The sequence below is a fragment of the Argentina silus genome (assembly GCF_951799395.1).
Source record: "Argentina silus genome assembly, chromosome: 11".
Taxonomy (NCBI): domain Eukaryota; kingdom Metazoa; phylum Chordata; class Actinopteri; order Argentiniformes; family Argentinidae; genus Argentina; species Argentina silus.
The window spans coordinates 11644620-11661160 of NC_139665.1; the positions used below are offsets into that span (position 1 = coordinate 11644620).

The 16541-nt window shown below is 43.4% G+C and overlaps 2 protein-coding genes across 4 annotated transcripts; both read right to left on the reverse strand.

Annotated features, from left to right (window-relative positions):
* On the reverse strand, positions 1–9030 carry cbsa (cystathionine beta-synthase a). Its single transcript, XM_083680991.1, has 15 exons — positions 8966–9030; positions 6544–6813; positions 6363–6469; positions 5408–5542; positions 5195–5274; positions 4738–4942; positions 4325–4416; positions 4099–4224; positions 3852–3936; positions 3504–3609; positions 3032–3109; positions 2762–2896; positions 2280–2388; positions 2000–2084; positions 1–1403 (listed from the first exon to the last, which is right to left on the reverse strand). The coding sequence occupies exons 2-15, from the start codon at positions 6804–6806 to the stop codon at positions 1273–1275; spliced, it is 1737 nt and encodes a 578-aa protein (XP_083537117.1). The 5' UTR covers positions 6807–6813; positions 8966–9030; the 3' UTR covers positions 1–1272.
* A 745-nt stretch (positions 9031–9775) lies between these two features.
* Positions 9776–14605, reverse strand: LOC310811896 (splicing factor U2AF 35 kDa subunit-like). 3 transcript variants are annotated; one of them, XM_083680236.1, is made up of 8 exons: positions 14548–14605; positions 14110–14197; positions 12028–12094; positions 11724–11773; positions 11103–11201; positions 10826–10959; positions 10270–10362; positions 9776–10122 (listed from the first exon to the last, which is right to left on the reverse strand). In XM_083680236.1, the coding sequence occupies exons 1-8, from the start codon at positions 14589–14591 to the stop codon at positions 9939–9941; spliced, it is 759 nt and encodes a 252-aa protein (XP_083536362.1). In that variant the 5' UTR covers positions 14592–14605; the 3' UTR covers positions 9776–9938. The 3 variants fall into 3 exon arrangements, with proteins under 3 accessions (XP_083536362.1, XP_083536363.1, XP_083536364.1); XM_083680237.1 differs by lacking the exons at positions 14110–14197; positions 14548–14605 and adding an exon at positions 13239–14078; XM_083680238.1 differs by lacking the exons at positions 14110–14197; positions 14548–14605 and adding an exon at positions 12718–13202.
* Between the last annotated feature and the right edge of the window lie 1936 nt (positions 14606–16541).

A 16541-nucleotide genomic window follows, 5' to 3' on the forward strand; every position in this document is an offset into this window, starting at 1 on the left:
ACCACCCTTTATTTTATCTTAAGATTCAAAAGCAGAAATTATTTGACAGTAAATCATGATATAACTTTTTCCTCTGGTACAGTATAGTAAACTTAAAAAGCGTAAACAACTTCACAAATGTATAGTTAGCACACCAAATCATCTGTAACATTTTTGTCATTGATCATAATCCTTCATTGAACATCATTTCTTCAAAGAGGCTGTTTTGGTAGACTGAAATGTGTGCCCATTCAAGAACAAAATCACAGCTTGTACAATGAGAATGATGTTGAAGAGTAGGCTTCTATCTACAGTATGAAGTGTATGCTAGTTTCTAAGTTAGCAAATTAAGTAGCAAGTTGGTTTAAGCATGGCATCATACAGTAAAGTGTCACAAGGAGAGCAACATGAGAAAGTTAAAATATACATTTATACACAGGTCTCTTTCTAAAACCCTTTTTTAAGATGACTGGTTTCACTATGATCAAAATGCACTGATTGCAATGTTTTCCAAAATGGAAACATTGCTTCAGTAAAAAAAGATGAGAAATTGATGATTTAAGAGCAGCGAAGCAATTTCTCAAGTGTTAAAGTCTACGGGCTACACAGTAAAGCCTTGTAATTAGGGCTGTCAGTCGATTAAAAACATTTGTTCCGATTAGTTGATTAATCTACTAATTCATCTTTTTTTAACTTTTTTTTGCATTATGTTTTTTTTTTTTTTTTCATCAACATTTCTAGACAAGAAAGCTAGAAGGGGTTCAAAAACAATGAGTGGGCGAGTAAAAAATGTTGTCAACTAAAGCATTAGTTGATTAATCTGTTTGATTAATCTATACAGCCCTACTTGTCATAGCACAAATATGCAAAATAACTTAAGACTAAAATTATCCTTATTAAGAGTAAACAATCCTATTGTATATTATCAATTATATTGTTATAAGTGAGGAACTAAGGATTAACTGAGGAAATTACAGTCTTCTCATCTATTCCCCTGGCAATATGAGATGATTCTGATCATTTGATATTCCCAGAAACACCTTAATAAAACAGAGAGTGAAATCACTCATTTTCTCTAAGAAGCATTGGTAAATGAAGGACAAAGCAATATAATTTTTTTTCCACCAAACAAGTTCATAAGACCTGTTCTTAGTATTGTCATTATAGCACAACTCAGCGGGTGTGTATGCAAGAGGGTGTGCATGAAGGTTATATGTGTGTGTATGTGTGTGTGTGTGAGTGAGTAAGTTGAGTATGCCTCTGGCGAACAGGAAGCTGTCACGCAGGAAACAGTCACATATCGTCTGCGTACTCCGAAATGAACCTCTCTCTCTTCTCCCTGGCCGTGACAAAATTGAGCAGGTCGATGGCCGTCACCACGCCAAACACCATCTGCTTCAGACTGGGAGAGCCGTCCGTCAAGTCTGCAAGAGGCAGAAAGAAGGAGAGAGACCGTGAGAGCGGAACACATGGAGAGAGTAACTGATAGAAGTCAGAGTGATGGAGGCAGAACATTTACAAACAGCAAGATAGGGCAGTTCAAACATTGGTAATACTATATTTGACCAGGAGTAACAAAAAGGAAAATTGACCATCTGCCAGAGAAGAACAACTGACATTACCAAAGGCACCCATCTCAAAATGAGCTTACATAAAATAATTTTGTGGAATAAAATAATTGTAATGTAATTGTAGTAACTGAAATAATGGTAAGATCTTACGTAATGTTTACTCGTGCTGGTGTGAGCCAATACAGATAAGAGGAGGATGTGGGTGTGTACTGGATGTGGCATAAGCAGCCTCACGGATTGGACCAGAGGAGGGTGTGTAATGGCTGCAAGCCCAAATCAATTACCTCTCTGTTTGGAGCCTAAAACTAAAGGACTTTGTGACGGGTGAAGTACTATAAACATGTTAAATACACAGGATACAAGATCAGAGAGGGAGAGAAGGAAGTCAGAATAAATAGTAATAGAGTCAAATAGGCAAATGTTGGAGGGATAGGAAGAGGAGGACTTACACTGGATCTGCTCGTGCACCACCAGGGCGAAGTGGTCCGTCTCCAGGATCCGGGAGAGCTTCCCCAGGTTATCATTGAGACGGATCTGAGACCAGGATGAGACAGGAGGAGGGGGATGTTAAAGTCAATTATCTGTTGTGTATACAGTAGGTATACATACAGTGCCTATAGGGTTTTAACAGGACCGTTTCAATACTGTAAAAAAATAAATAACAGAGCCAGCATTGGCTGTTAAGAGTACGTGAGTATGCCTGTGTGTGTCTGCGTGTGCGTGACTGACCTGTTTGAACTGCTTATAGAGCACCTTGCTGACGGTGTCTGAGGGTTTGACTTTCCCAGCCAAAACAGAGGCCAACATGTTCCCGAGAGTGACCATCCCCAGGATCAACCTGAAATCAGATAACAAAAATCAGACAGGTAAAGGGGTCCAAAGGTAAAACAAACAAACGTGTTTTTATCACTGAGGAATTGTATGTAACAAATAGATATGTCTAAGTAAGTGAATCATCTATCCCTCTGTCATCATAAGAAAAACTAAATCTGTGCTTGGACCAGAGGCTATTGGCAGTCACAAGGCTAGAAGCATTTTTTTTATTTATTATTTATTTACAGTAGAGAAACTGTACAGGGAGGTAGTGGGGATGAAGAGGTCTTTAGGAGGGACAGTCAAGATGTAGCCTGAAGAGATGGGGTCTTCAGTCTACGGCGGAAGCACAGGTTTAGCACAGGAGACTGGAGAAACAGGGTATAAGAGATACCCACCCCGACTCTGAGACCACGGGCGCCTGGTCAAAGGCCTTCTCCTTCAGGATCTTGATGGTCTTCTGGCAGGTGACCGTGGGCAGGACGGTCAGAGGGGCAGACAGGTTCAAGCCCTGTAGCTTTAGGTTCCACCACCTGGTACACACACACACACACACAACAATGGAAATCCACACATTAATAAACATATCTTTTGTTTGTTTTTAAGAGAGAGACAGACACAGACACAGACACACACACACACACGCACACACACGCACACACACACACCAGGGTTTGGACACCATGATATCCTCCTCCCTAAGGAAGCCCTTCTGGAACATCCACTTGTCACTCAGGAATTTGGACCTGCAGAAGGAAGACCAGAGGTTAGGATAAGGATGATGATACCAACAGTGAATGGTACCAACAGATGTAATATCAGACATGGCCAGAGGGGGGCAGGCTACACTAACCACTGCTAGATCATCATATTCCCAATACAACTGCCAATATAATAGACAAGTTACACAATCTTCAGCAGAGAAACACAACCATGTCCTGCTGAGGTTTCTAGCTAGATCTTGAAATCCTCCCCCTTCCCCAGACTATCTAACCCTTATAGTATCTGTGCCAATAATACCCCACATCTACAGTACCATGAGGAAACACTCCTTCAGCACCCCGCCACCCCTGATACACTGCTCTAGTCCTATCCACCCCTGCTACACTGCTCTAGTCCTCTCCACCCCTGCTTCCTCACATGTAGTTGCGGATGGAGTCAGGCAGGATGACCACACAGCGCTGGCCCTCCTTCAGCTCCTTGGCCACCCTCACTGCCGCTGCCATGGCCGTGCCTGAGCTGCCACCTGGCGGGGAGAGAGAGAGAGAGAGATTAGTCACACTGATGATCAAGTCAACTCCCACCCAAACATGCTCATATCCTTTACCACAGATATTCTATCCCATTGTCTTTCACAGACAGTGAAAAACACTATTATGGGTTACCACAGGTGACCAGTAGACAATACAGAGGTGACCAATCAATGACAAACAGGTGGAAGAGGTAAGATGGACAGAGGACAGTGACAGGTGACAAACTTGAACGTACCACACAGGAGCCCCTCGTCCCTGATAAGCATACGGGACATGTTGAAGGAGTCCTCATCGTTGGATTTGTACCAGCCATCCACCACCTGAGGGGAAACACACACAAATGATGAGCTCAAATGTGTGTGTGGTGTGTGTGTGTGTGTGTGTGTGTGTGTGTGTGTGTACGTTCCTATGTCTAAGTCCATGTCTAACTGCTTGCTTGTGTACGTGTGTGTACATGTGTGTCTGTGTGTGCCGACACTCACAGATCTGTCCAGGACAGTGGGGATGAAGTCGTAGCCAATGCCTTCCACCTCATACTGAGTCTTGTCTGTCTTGTTCAGATGTTCAGGCTCAGCCAGGATGGAGCCCTCGGGATCCACACCGATAATCTGTCAACAAATCCAACACAGCAGAGACAGCCATAGCCGCTGGTCAGAGCCAGGGGTGGGTTCGTCATCCTTCAGAGGAATTCAGAGGGGGTTTAATCACCTTGATGTTTGGGCACCTCTCCTTCAGTTTGCGGGCAATGCCAGTGATGGTACCGCCTGTGCCAGCTCCTGCCACCAGCATGTCGATTTTACCTGTGAGGTCACATCGTAGATGCCAGAGGATTACGAGTTGTTATTTGCTGTGTGCCATTGAAGACCACAAGACTCTCAAAACTGTTTCAGATAGTTAGTCTGTCCACTAACAAAATGGAAAATGATTGTGTGGTTTAATCCTGTTTAATCCAGACACCAGAGAGAGAGAAAAAACAACAATTTGAAAGACAGGGATATGAGTAAGACGAGAGAGAGAGGTAGAGAGGTAGAGAGAGAGGGCCACAGAGAGACAGGTAGAGAGAGAGGGCCACAGAGAGATAGGTAGAGAGAGAGGCAACAGAGAACAGAGCTCAGTCTCACCATTGCACTGCTCCAGTATCTCCTCGGCTGTGGTGTCATAGTGGGCCAGGGGGTTGCTGGGATTGCGGTACTGGTCTAGGATGTGAGAGTTTGGGATCTCGTTCTTCAGCCTCCAGGCCACGCCCACATGAGACTCGGGCGAGTCGAAGCGAGCGCTGGTGGGTGTCCGGACGATCTCGGCACCGAGGGCTCTCAAAACGTCCACCTGTACACACACGCACAAATGAACTAGTTGAATACAGTATGTCTACATCTCAATTGGCTGGTTACCCAGACACAGATTAAGCCTAATCCTAGACTAAAATGCATATTAAATGGGGATTTTCTATTGAAAATGTTATTTAGTCCTGGAATAAGGCTAATCTGGGTCAGGGGAAACAGCCCTTTATGTACAGTAGTGGATCCGGGATTAACTAAGGCTTTGTGGATTGTGTCTGTGTAGTGAGGCAGGACTCACCTTCTCCATGCTCATCTTCTCTGGCATGACGATGATGCAGCGGTAACCTTTCACAGCTGCAGCCAGGGCCAGACCAATACCTGTCACACACATGGGTATTGCTCAGTGAATCTGTTGGCACTCACTGAGGCCCAGGCCCAGGCCCAGGCCCAGGACCAGGCCCAGGCCCAGGCCCAGGCCCAGGCCCAGGCCCAGGCCCACACCCACACCCACCTGTATTCCCGGAGGTGGGCTCGATGATGGTATCCCCTGGTTTGAGGTGCCCGGCTCTCTCTGCATCCTCCACCATGCGCAGACTGATCCTGTCCTTCACACTGCCCCCCGCATTAAAGTATTCACACTTAGCCACTGCACAGACAGACAGAGTAAACAAACGTTATTACCATCCACGTGCACATTTATTCTGTTCTGAATGCAATGTTCACTGCCACCATATTATCCCTGACTGAAGTCACATGTGTGTAATTTGTCCTCATCAAAAGACGTATAAGCTAAAGCCTGTGAAATAGTGGGATATACTGAGATGTCAGCTTTGACAACAATAGAACTAAACTACAACGATACATTTAAGAATTCTCTCATTCTCACACACACACACACACACACACATACACACACACACACACACACACACACACGCACACGCACAGAGATCTAGATGAGATGCCAAGAGAAAATCCAATTCAAATGAATTCTTAGAAGTTTGAAGACTGTATAAATCTGGGCTTGACGCACCTGAATAATACAGTATGACTCAGCATAAAGGGGAACACATTGAGGGGAACCCTGGCCTTCTGGCCTCTCGACTCTTTCAACAAGATTTCTGTGGATTACATTTCTTGGCAGACCATGAAAACCCTCAAGGCTAGGTTTTACCACGCTGGCATAGACTGCTACAGCACAAAACGTTGTGTGGGAAACATTTCCACCCATGTAGCAAGTCAATGTCTCTACATTCATCTCATGCACATCCTGAGAACAGACAGACGCTTCCTAGAATTTCCCCCATCTCTGCGCCAAAAATAGGGATGTGACATCTGACCAGCGTTACATTTCGTGTTACAAGTCCTTCCTTTCTTCAACATCACACACTAAACACTTGTTAAAACTGTGTTGTATATTCTATGGACTTGTTTGTGTATTTTAGAGATAATCATGGGGAACTCACAGATTTCGCACTTGAGGCCAAAGGTCGTGGTGATCTTGTTAATGCGCACCAGTGGGGTCTCACCGATCCTCTGGAGGATGTTCGGGAGGATGTTTGGAGCCTTCGTCCTGTCAAGAAGTGGGGGTTGTTATCTTCGACTAAAAGGGAAAATTAGCATGATAGATTCAGTATGAAGTCTTACTTTTTGGGGTGGGTATGGGGGGAGGCGTCATGCGAGAGCCCCAGCCTCCAGGTGCATCTGCTTGGCAAGTCAGGACGGATCCACTTCCTCTCCCCAGGCGTCTCCCCAGTGCTCAGTTGGATGGGTCCATCTAAGTCCTCCACCTCTGGTCTCTCCCGGATCTTGCCATTGGAGTCGCCATTAGTGTGGGCACGCAGCCTGGCAGCATGGGGGCACACTGAGCCCAGAACAGGGCTTTCTTTGGTGGAGGGAACAGCAGGCATGGCTCACCTGGGCAGGACAAAATGTTAAGAGTCCTCAGCACAAAATGATAGCCTCGTCAAAGAGGTTTATTTGCCTGTAGAATCATTGCTTGTTGTTATGTTGGTCGTCTTATCCGACCGGGTAGGAATATTTTTGGCAGAAAATTGTTGCCTATGCTAGCTTGCAATATTGAAGAGAATGGAAGAAAACCTGAAGCAAAAACTGAATTCAGAGTATTTGGAGCTCCGCCCAACGAAGGTATTTATTGGTTTGACATGTCGCAAAGCCTCACTCATATCAAACAGGTTTCGACACCTTTGTAGCTACTTTCTGCAAAGGATTTTCCCAGGCTTTCCGAACTAGCCTGGTCTCAACAAGGTTACTTATCAGGAAATATCTGGACAAAAGTGTGGATGCACCCTCATCACAGCAGATTTCAGCATCTTAGAGCGGTGGTCTGGGTCAAGCCAATATTGATGCAGGTGAGTGTGTTAGTCATTCAACCAACCAAGCAGTCCCTCATGTTCTAAGATTCCTTCCCTTTAAAAAAAAATGTCAATGTGGAGCCTTGATACTGAACCAGATGTCTAAGACTTAACCTTAGAAAAAAAACATTATTGTTTCCTGAACATGTCTAAGTGTTTTCCCATAGTCTGGAAAATAAGAAGCTTGTGAAATGTGCTGGAAAGGTGAAACATCTAGAAATGTGCTGGAACCTCCATTAATAGATGACCAACTCAAAACGCCGCTCTTGTTTGACTTCCTCTACAGCAACATGTGCATTTGTTGGCCCTCTTACACTTGAGCTGGCATGAGCTGAACCCTAACTAATATACAGTACACTCCCAAGCAGCTGTTCAAATGAGCCTATTATAAACTCTGCAGAAGAGACAAATCTCGCCTGGCTGGCTTGAATATATGAACACAGCACAATAAACCTAGTGGAGCTCCTTTGTCTCCTTAGAAAAACAGTGGGGTGGGAGAGGTGGGAAAGGCCAATGGAACCTTTCCCTTATGAGCAACTGCATTTCTTAATGGCACTAATACAACTGTAATTACTGCTAATGTTAGAGTTTTTCTACTGCTGCTATGGCAAATATGAGGGTGGAATAGCCTGACCATTGGTGGGTTAAGGTTTGCAATCTGATCTTCTTTAACACTGACACACTCAGATGCAATTGGCCCATTACTTAATGGGAGGGTACTATTGGGGACTCTGGAGTTATGGAGTTAAAATGCTTGGAGGAGTGGAGTGGATTGCCTTGCGTCACTCCTGGCCTTGGGTCTGTACACCAAACAAACATTCAATCCTGAACTCTTGCTCTACAAGAGTATTGAGAAACCAACAGACTGTTGAGAAACAATTTTTGTTTCTTATCCATTTCCCACACATCTCTAATACAGTGAAAACTGTGTCAAGCTAAGACCAGCATAGACTATATGAAATTGTTTAAGATATTACTACATGATAAACAATTATCATGGAAAGAAAGGCCAACAAACAGCCCTAGTGCAGTGAAAATGCCTCATATAGTATGTGAACCATATTAAAAAAAAAGTCTGATGGCCAGGCATGAGTGCGCTCACCCATGCAAATGGGGGTAAACTGCAGGAATGCTGCAATTTACAATGTGCACTGACAATGCTTCGGTCTGCTCTTAGAGGGATACATAGAAAACAAGAAGTCCACCTAGTGATGAATAATAATTTGTCATTCTTAATTTAAAAAATATATTTTTGCAAACAAGTTGTAATGCACTCCTTTTTTTGTAATGCATTCCTTTTAATGCACTCCTTTAGTGGGCAACTATGACAATAGCAGGGAAGAGAGGGGCAATTATGAACCATGTGCTACTAAAACAACTCTCTTCACCCCATGAAGTACTAGTCCATCTCCTGTTAAGCTGTGACTCTTCATTAAGGCAGGCGTGTGATTAAAAATCAGAAAAGTAAAAGATAAGACGTAGTCTAACAAATACTTTTCTGAGATCATAAAATAGAGAATTATCATTTTCAAACACTGAATAAACAATAACCAAATACTTTGAAATCCCCACAATACACCATTTCCCTGCACTGTGGAAGAGTGATTGATCAAATGGTTGCACAATTACTTCTAAGACTACAGTAAGCTTTTTTTTCAGGGTAACATAATATCATTCAATCAACTTCCACTTACCTTGATGTGCAATGATAGGGGATCGCGGACCACTAACTGCAAAGTCGCCGTCAGACGAAAGTGAGATACTGGAGTCCTCGATCTCCGGGGACTCGCGAGGAGTAGCCATGTTTTGTGCGCGCTCCGATTGGCTGCAGTGAGGGCGTTTATTTGTTCACCTCATCCAACCAGAGAAAGCGAGCAGTCCAAGTCAAGTTGTAAAAACAGGAAAATGAAAACCGTACGTCTACCAAATGTGACTTGTAATAGTGAATAACATGCATAAGTGTAATTACAGCATTTCATACTATGTCCCTTTACTTACCGGATGTGCATTAACTTGATATATGCAACTCATTATATATGATCACAGATTCATTGTGAAGGCCTATTTAAGTGGTCAGTCTACACACCTCTCTGTAGCCTACAATATTGTTGCTGGTACTATTGGTCGTGACAGTGCTCCGCGTGTCATTTGTTTCCATCCACCACCCCCAGCCACTGCCTCCACCGGCTTCGGTTCTGCTCTGTCTATCTGTCTGTCGATCAGGGGTTGATGGCTGTATTGGCTCTCTGCCATGTACCATGTGTTGTAGTCGTTTATAACTCCCAGACAGGGATCTCTAAAAAGAGCAGTCATGCAAATACACCAAGCCTAACTGTATAAGCATTTTATATTCAATAAATGGTTAATCTAAGACGTAATTGTTGCTGACTGAACTATAGTTTTGATCTTGTTAACCCCTGCTGGAAATTCCATCAACAGTTTCTTTCCTTTCAATCAGTTTGACACTGACCAGCCACAGCAATGAAAGAGGATCTAGTACAGAATCACTACAAAGTTGTTTTATTGAGAAATCAACGGAAGCTTGTACTTGTGTTTTTAAAAAAAATGGAATAAATGAAAAAAAATTAACGAGAGAAACATTTCACACACATTTGTCTGTCTTCATTGGGAGAGGGGAGAGGAGGGAAGGGTCAGTCTTGGCTCAGTTTAAAATCTTCCAGAACGTTCCCGGTCCCTTGACCTTCGTCTCTCGCGGTCTCGTCCACCCCCACCCCCTCCACCACCACCACCACCACCACCGCCGCCGCCACCGCCGCCACCACCACCACCACGGCCACGGTCTCGGGAACGAGAGCGACGTTCCCTGGATCGCGAACGAGAGCGGTGCCTTCTGAAAAGGGAAATGGACAATTGACTAAACATGTAGCACCAGCAAAATGTTTGACTAGTACAAAAACATACTTTTCTTTAATGAATTTTTTTAACAAGGTGCTCGTAGAATAAAAAAATAAAAAAGGGATCCCTGAAAATTCCTTACCCTTTCCTGCGACGTCCATACAGCTCCCTACGGAGTTCCCGGGATATGGGTTTCAGGTGCATGAAGTTGCAGAAGCCACCTCGAGTGCACTCTCTGTAGAAAGAAGGAATGTATGGGGTTCAGGGCAAAAATTGAACACCTGCGACCAGGCAAATCTATCCAGCTACTTTGGCAGGTAGCCAACAATGGTTTGGGAATACTATGCTTCAAATCAGTTGTGAGCTGCAATTATGGCCACCGTTGATCCAAAATGTATAATAACTCTGCTGGCACTGATGAAGTCCGTGACAGCACGAGAGAGGAACTTCTACACACGAAAGCGTGAGATAGAAAACATGCACACAAATCACTGAGTGAGATGCATGCTGGAGAAAGGCAAGACTGTTCTCCCCACTCAACAAAAGGTGGCAAACCCTGGGCCTGGTGCATATATGATGAATACAGTAGTGGAATACAGTGATTAAACAATACAGGTGCATTGACTACACACACTTTCAAACTGACAGGGAATATGGGTGAGAGGAGAGGGTAGCAAAGACAAGAAAGCTACACTGACCCCATCTCATACTGGCGACAGCAGGCTTCCCTGAAGTCAGTGACAGGGGAGAGCTCTGCATGGATGGGCTGACCGTTGAACCAGCGGTTGTTCAGGTCCATGACCGCTTTTTCTGCGTCCTCTTCCCGACGGAACTGCACACAGAGAGGAGAGAGAGACCAGGTTTTTCGGCTGACATTTACTTACAAGATTAACATCGGTCACAAAACTATTCTCTGAGAACCAACGTCGTCTCTTGAGAATTCAACAGGCTGATATTTGGGGACTCGATACTTGCCTTCACGTAGACGTTCCCAACCAAGTGGTCACCCAAGTTATCACAGACGTTCATCTCCTCCACCTCGCCGTACTTCTCCTCCATCTCTGCGAAGACCTCCTGTTGGAAGGAAAAGGGAAAGAGGAAATTGGAGGATAGCTTTGCTCTTATACTGTAATTCTGTACTGTACAATGCCCCAAAGGCATGACTACTTAGCAGCAACAAATTACTTTCTTCTAACCTTGGCAACGAGGCGCACAAATCAGTCCGTTATGTCTTGGGTTGACGGGTGAAATTAATAACCTAATGCACACGAATGACTTTCACAAGCCCAACCATGAAGACACAACAGCCTTTTCCATTATCCAGCTCTTAACTTAATAGTATCCATTGTACAAATCCTGAGCTTTTACATCAGTGAACCTGGGTCAACATTGGCACTGAAAAATTGTCCCTGTTGTGAAAATGTGACCTTGCCATCTCTTCCAGAGACGAAGTCAATGAGAACAAATGGCATATTTGGCGGAGCGATAGCATGGTGGTAACATGGTAGCAAGGTGGGTATAGACGGTTTTTGGGATTTGTCATTTACGTTACATTTACGGCATTTAGCAGAAGTGGCAGAACCCAAGGTTACTTACCTCAAAGAACTCATCATAGTGCTCTTGCATCTCCACATCACTGACAGCACCTAAAAACAGGAGCAACAAGTGAGAACACTGCTAGATGGGTATGGCCTGATTTACTAAGCATTGTGCAGTGAAGGGGATATAAAACCTAGCCTACATAAAGCTACACCATGCTTATAATTAGAGTCTGGGGCACTTTCTGAACTTTCCTAGGGGCGGACATTGTTGTTGCAACGTTGGTAAATGTAGGTACGCCAGATACAGTACAATATTAACAGTTGATGACGCAGGGTCCTGCATGTGAGGGGGAACTTACAGCGTAAACCATCGGCAGACTGGGCACTGTTTTGAGGGTTACGGTAAATGTTCAAGAGGGCAATGGTCTGAAATACAAAACGTACATTTTTATGATACAAATCAAGCAGAAACAGAGGGAGGGGAAAAAGGTAAAATTAGATAACCAGTTTGACTTCACAATCATGTTCCTCACTACAGGTCCTGAGGGGCACACATTTAGGTGCAGTGAGCGTCTTTGGTGAGCTGCAAGCTGTTCTGCAGCATTCACTCCCTCCACGACCTGAACTACGAAACTCAAGCCAACAGAAATAGTGCATTGATTGTGTGATTCTAAACCAAGAGACGCACACAAAGCTGAAACAGAAGGTAACAGTCTCCTCCAGGGCGTCACAGGAAGCTGCAAGCACAAGGTTCTCAGAACTAGTCAACATTAAGCTACTAGAGAGTACAGAAGCACCAACAGTGCCATTAACATCTTTGGGACTGGCATCTGGTTCAATCAAATCCAATCATTTTACCCAATGAAATACTATTAGTTTGTAAATTTGGTCAGTGGACAAAAGCCATTTATTTCTCTACATACTCTCATGGTCATCTCTGGAATATGTAGGGAGGATTTTGGCTAGTTCGGAGATCCTTGTTTGGAAACAGAAGTAAGAGTCAGCATCGTGCCACAGTTCCGACTGAGTCCACAGCCACACATACCTACCTGTGTGAGAGGCTATGCGTCAGCTCTGCTAGACAGGGCTCAACACTTGGTACTGCTCAGCCCACACAGGGAGGATTACACTAAAGTCTGAAAACAAACACCTCAGACAGGCATTACCCATTTAGGTCAGTTACCTGTAACAATAGTGATTCATCTGTTTAATAAAGGGTGCGTGTGTTTTGATCATGGGCAATGATAGGATGAGTGACTGAGAAGTCATATTTGAGGGCTGAGAAGTAAGTGTTCTACAGGTAGGGGACACAGGAACATCACAATATGCTCTTGGTTGTAAGAGAATGGTAAGGGTATTTTGATGGGGATTGGTAGTATTCCTTGGACAATTTGGTTGGGGAGGAGCAGTTATGGCAAGTATAAAAGAGGTACTGTAATGTTGGGCTCCCTGCTAACAGTGCTGAGGCAGTTCCTCACAGCTTGGCTGCTACGTGACCTATATATTTTTTAAATAATGGGGGGGAGGAGGGATTTCTAAACCCCTGAGGCTAACAGATCTTTAGACTTACAGTGAGAGGCGTCGGCCGTCTGTGCACTGTTTTGGGGGTTACGGTAGATGTTTTGAATCAAGATGGTCTGCAGAGGGAAGAATAAAAAGATAAATGATCAAATAAAATTCCCTAAGAATTTAGTTCACTGATCATCGAAGGTCTCTATGCCTTATGATACGACACTATGGAAGTGCAATGTCTCCAGGACCAATTAGGCCTAAATGCTTTTCAGTACGGGGAGAGGGTGGGCATCCAATCAGATGTAAGCGTGTAGGGTCTGTGGCTTCATATGGTTCACCATAGGTCAAGCTCAATTGTATCTACCCTCCCTAAACACTCCAGATTGAGTAAGCAGTTCAATGTAACAAAGAGAGGGAAATTAAGATCCCAGCATGTTTTTCGAAGAGCAAGAGCCAGGCAACTTAACACACTAAATAAGGGAGGAGTTTGGTGCATATTGTGAATGTGCCTGTATGTCCTACTTGGAAAAGACTTGGGATTCAACTGCATTCTATACACAAACCACTGAACTAAACAGCCCAACCCTATATTCATTACATAAAAATGCAACTTCTCTGAAATGGAACAGAACACATGGTTATCAAATCGTATCAGCCAAACTTGTAATCTGAAATGCAAAACATACACAGGGTTGTTAGTGTAGAGCAAACATTTTTGCTAACATGCATCGTTTCTAATTCTACATAGGCCAATATTCGTTCACATTAAATTGTGCCATACTGAAGTTCGCATGGAACATGGATTAGCCTAGTGTCGTATAAGCAAACGTTAAAGATGATCTAATTACGCACAGGGAGTAGAGTAACTGTGAAGTCATTTATGCATTAAAAACAGGCTATACCTATGCATCAATTGTGAGTACACGTACCTGGCTGAAAGTTGGTTTATTGTGCAACCTTGAGCAACGGTCTCCATGTCTGCACGCTCCAATTTTAAAGTAGAATGAACAATTGACCCTGTAAGAAAAATATGGTAGAGAGAGTAATTAGCAGGCTCTCAATAAAACCTATATACCGATAGTAGAGCTGGAGCTAGTAGGAAGAATTGGAAAGAAATGTACGCTTGGCCCGCCACATGCCACATTTTTAAACCAAACCACTTCCCCATTCAAGCGGTAGCGGGAATCAAGCTACAGCCAAGCAAGCGCGAGCTAGCACAACAAAGTCTCCAAGGAAAGCCATTGATGGTGTGGTCGTATTTGGCAAAAATGATAACGAGTTGACTCGGGACATGAACGTTTTCACATAAATGTTCTGTTAATTTAACTACTGAATGAAAATCCCATGAAATACAAAGTAAAACTTACTTGTCTTTCTCTGTGCCGAAAATGGATGCCAGATACTCCGCCATTTTCGGTTCGTCAACAAATTGTGCTCACCGTCATAGACTCATGTCACGTGTCGCTTTTCGAGAAGAGGTGTTCTTCGTCATAGATTCGATTTGCTCACGGTGGCGCTGTTGCACCAATACCATGAGATGATATTTAACAAAGAATGTGGTATTGACCTAAGAGTGTACAACCAGAAATAGTAGTATACTTGCTGCATCCAAGAGACGGGACTTATTGAGTATTTTGAGGTAACACTGCTAACACTGGCCAAAATCTCATCAATGCAAGATCCATTGTACAAGTAGCCTATTGTAGCCTTTTCATCAGCTCAGCATGATAGGGACTTTTGGAGGGGAAAGATTAATGAATTTTACTAACTATGTATGGTAGTGATTTTTTATTTTATTGTATTCTTTTTGCATTTGATCACATTACCCTTGTCCCAGAGGAAGATGCGTAATTGTAAATTGTAAACTGCAAGGAATCTGACCATCTCTGCGTAACCCAAGGAGGAGAATCGTGTTTTATTGATAACCAGAGCCACTTTGAGGTGACAGTGATGCATTCATTTGTTGGGTGTGGAGAAAGTTAGACTCAGATGTGAAAGACATTTCAGAGACATAGGACGAACAGTGATACGGTACAGAGCTTCTATTGGCTGTGTGTTTCACTCACTCACTCACACACACACACACACACACACACACACACACACACACACACACACACACACACACACACACACACACACACACACACACACATACTCCTGCTCTCAACTGTTGATGGAAGTGTACCCATGGGCTGGGAGCTACCATGAGGCCCAATGACTATTGGACCAACCTGCCTCTCTCCATCCTGGTCATGCTTCTCCTCCCTTGGGACGTCCGTGGTGAGTCAGACGGTAGTCTCAGGGAAAAAAACACTACTTTTGCCTTTAGTAATGTCACAGAGCAGTGCACAATTACATGCCATTGAGTTTTTACTTAAAGAGCAATTGTTATTGACATCAGTGACAGTTTTATGGTTCATTTTCAACTGTCACTGTGTGTGTGTGTGTGTGTGTGTGTGTGTGTGTGTGTGTGTGTGTGTGTGTGTGTATAGTAGAGTTTGGCAGATATATCGTGATATTGTGATATTGTTGTCTTACAGAAAATAGTCTGTAAAAGTGATTGAAACTCCAGAAATGTGCATAACTACAAGTGCAGTGTCTTGTTTCTTGCAAGGCAAAGCACATCTAGCGGTGAAAACATGTCTCTTTGTTTCACCTGACTATTCACAACATCAGCCATACACTCTACACGTTGCAGTTCAGTCATTTTTGCTCACGCTGGCATGTCTCCGCTTCAGTAATTAAAGATCTTGAATATCGTAAATAAGAAAATGTGGATATTGGTCTGTTGATAGTGGAAAATATGAGATACGGTACTATGTTAGGAAAAGATAAAGGGGCTAAAAATAATAGCATGGGGAGGAAAATTTGTTGTTTCCAACTTTTTTATGTTCTGCTTTTCTTACTTAGAATATTTAGTTTCCTTTTTACAAATTACTTCTGCCTGTCAATATGGTTCCACTGAAGGATAGTATTTTTGGCTTACTTTTGCCCCACTGAAATAGTTAACATAGGATTATAGACTTCATGAGAGTGTCTTGTTTTTGCCACTCACTGCCAATCAGTGATAGTGGCTTTATATTGGGCCTGTCAATCATACAATGTGTCAGAGCACCTTTTACATAGAAAAGGTCTCTTAAATAACCCTGTGGCTTTCCTGTGTGGTCAGGGCATAATATCATATGGTATATTTTATGGAATGTCTGTAAAACCCCTTACCTACTGTATCAGTAATATTACTGGTCAGATATCATGCTTCGGACAGTTGCCCACCATCAGACCATTGGTATTTCAGCTCCTTTTGTGATTTTAAATATGAAAGTTTTCAAAGTTCCCCATTTGTTGTATAAGAAGGGAT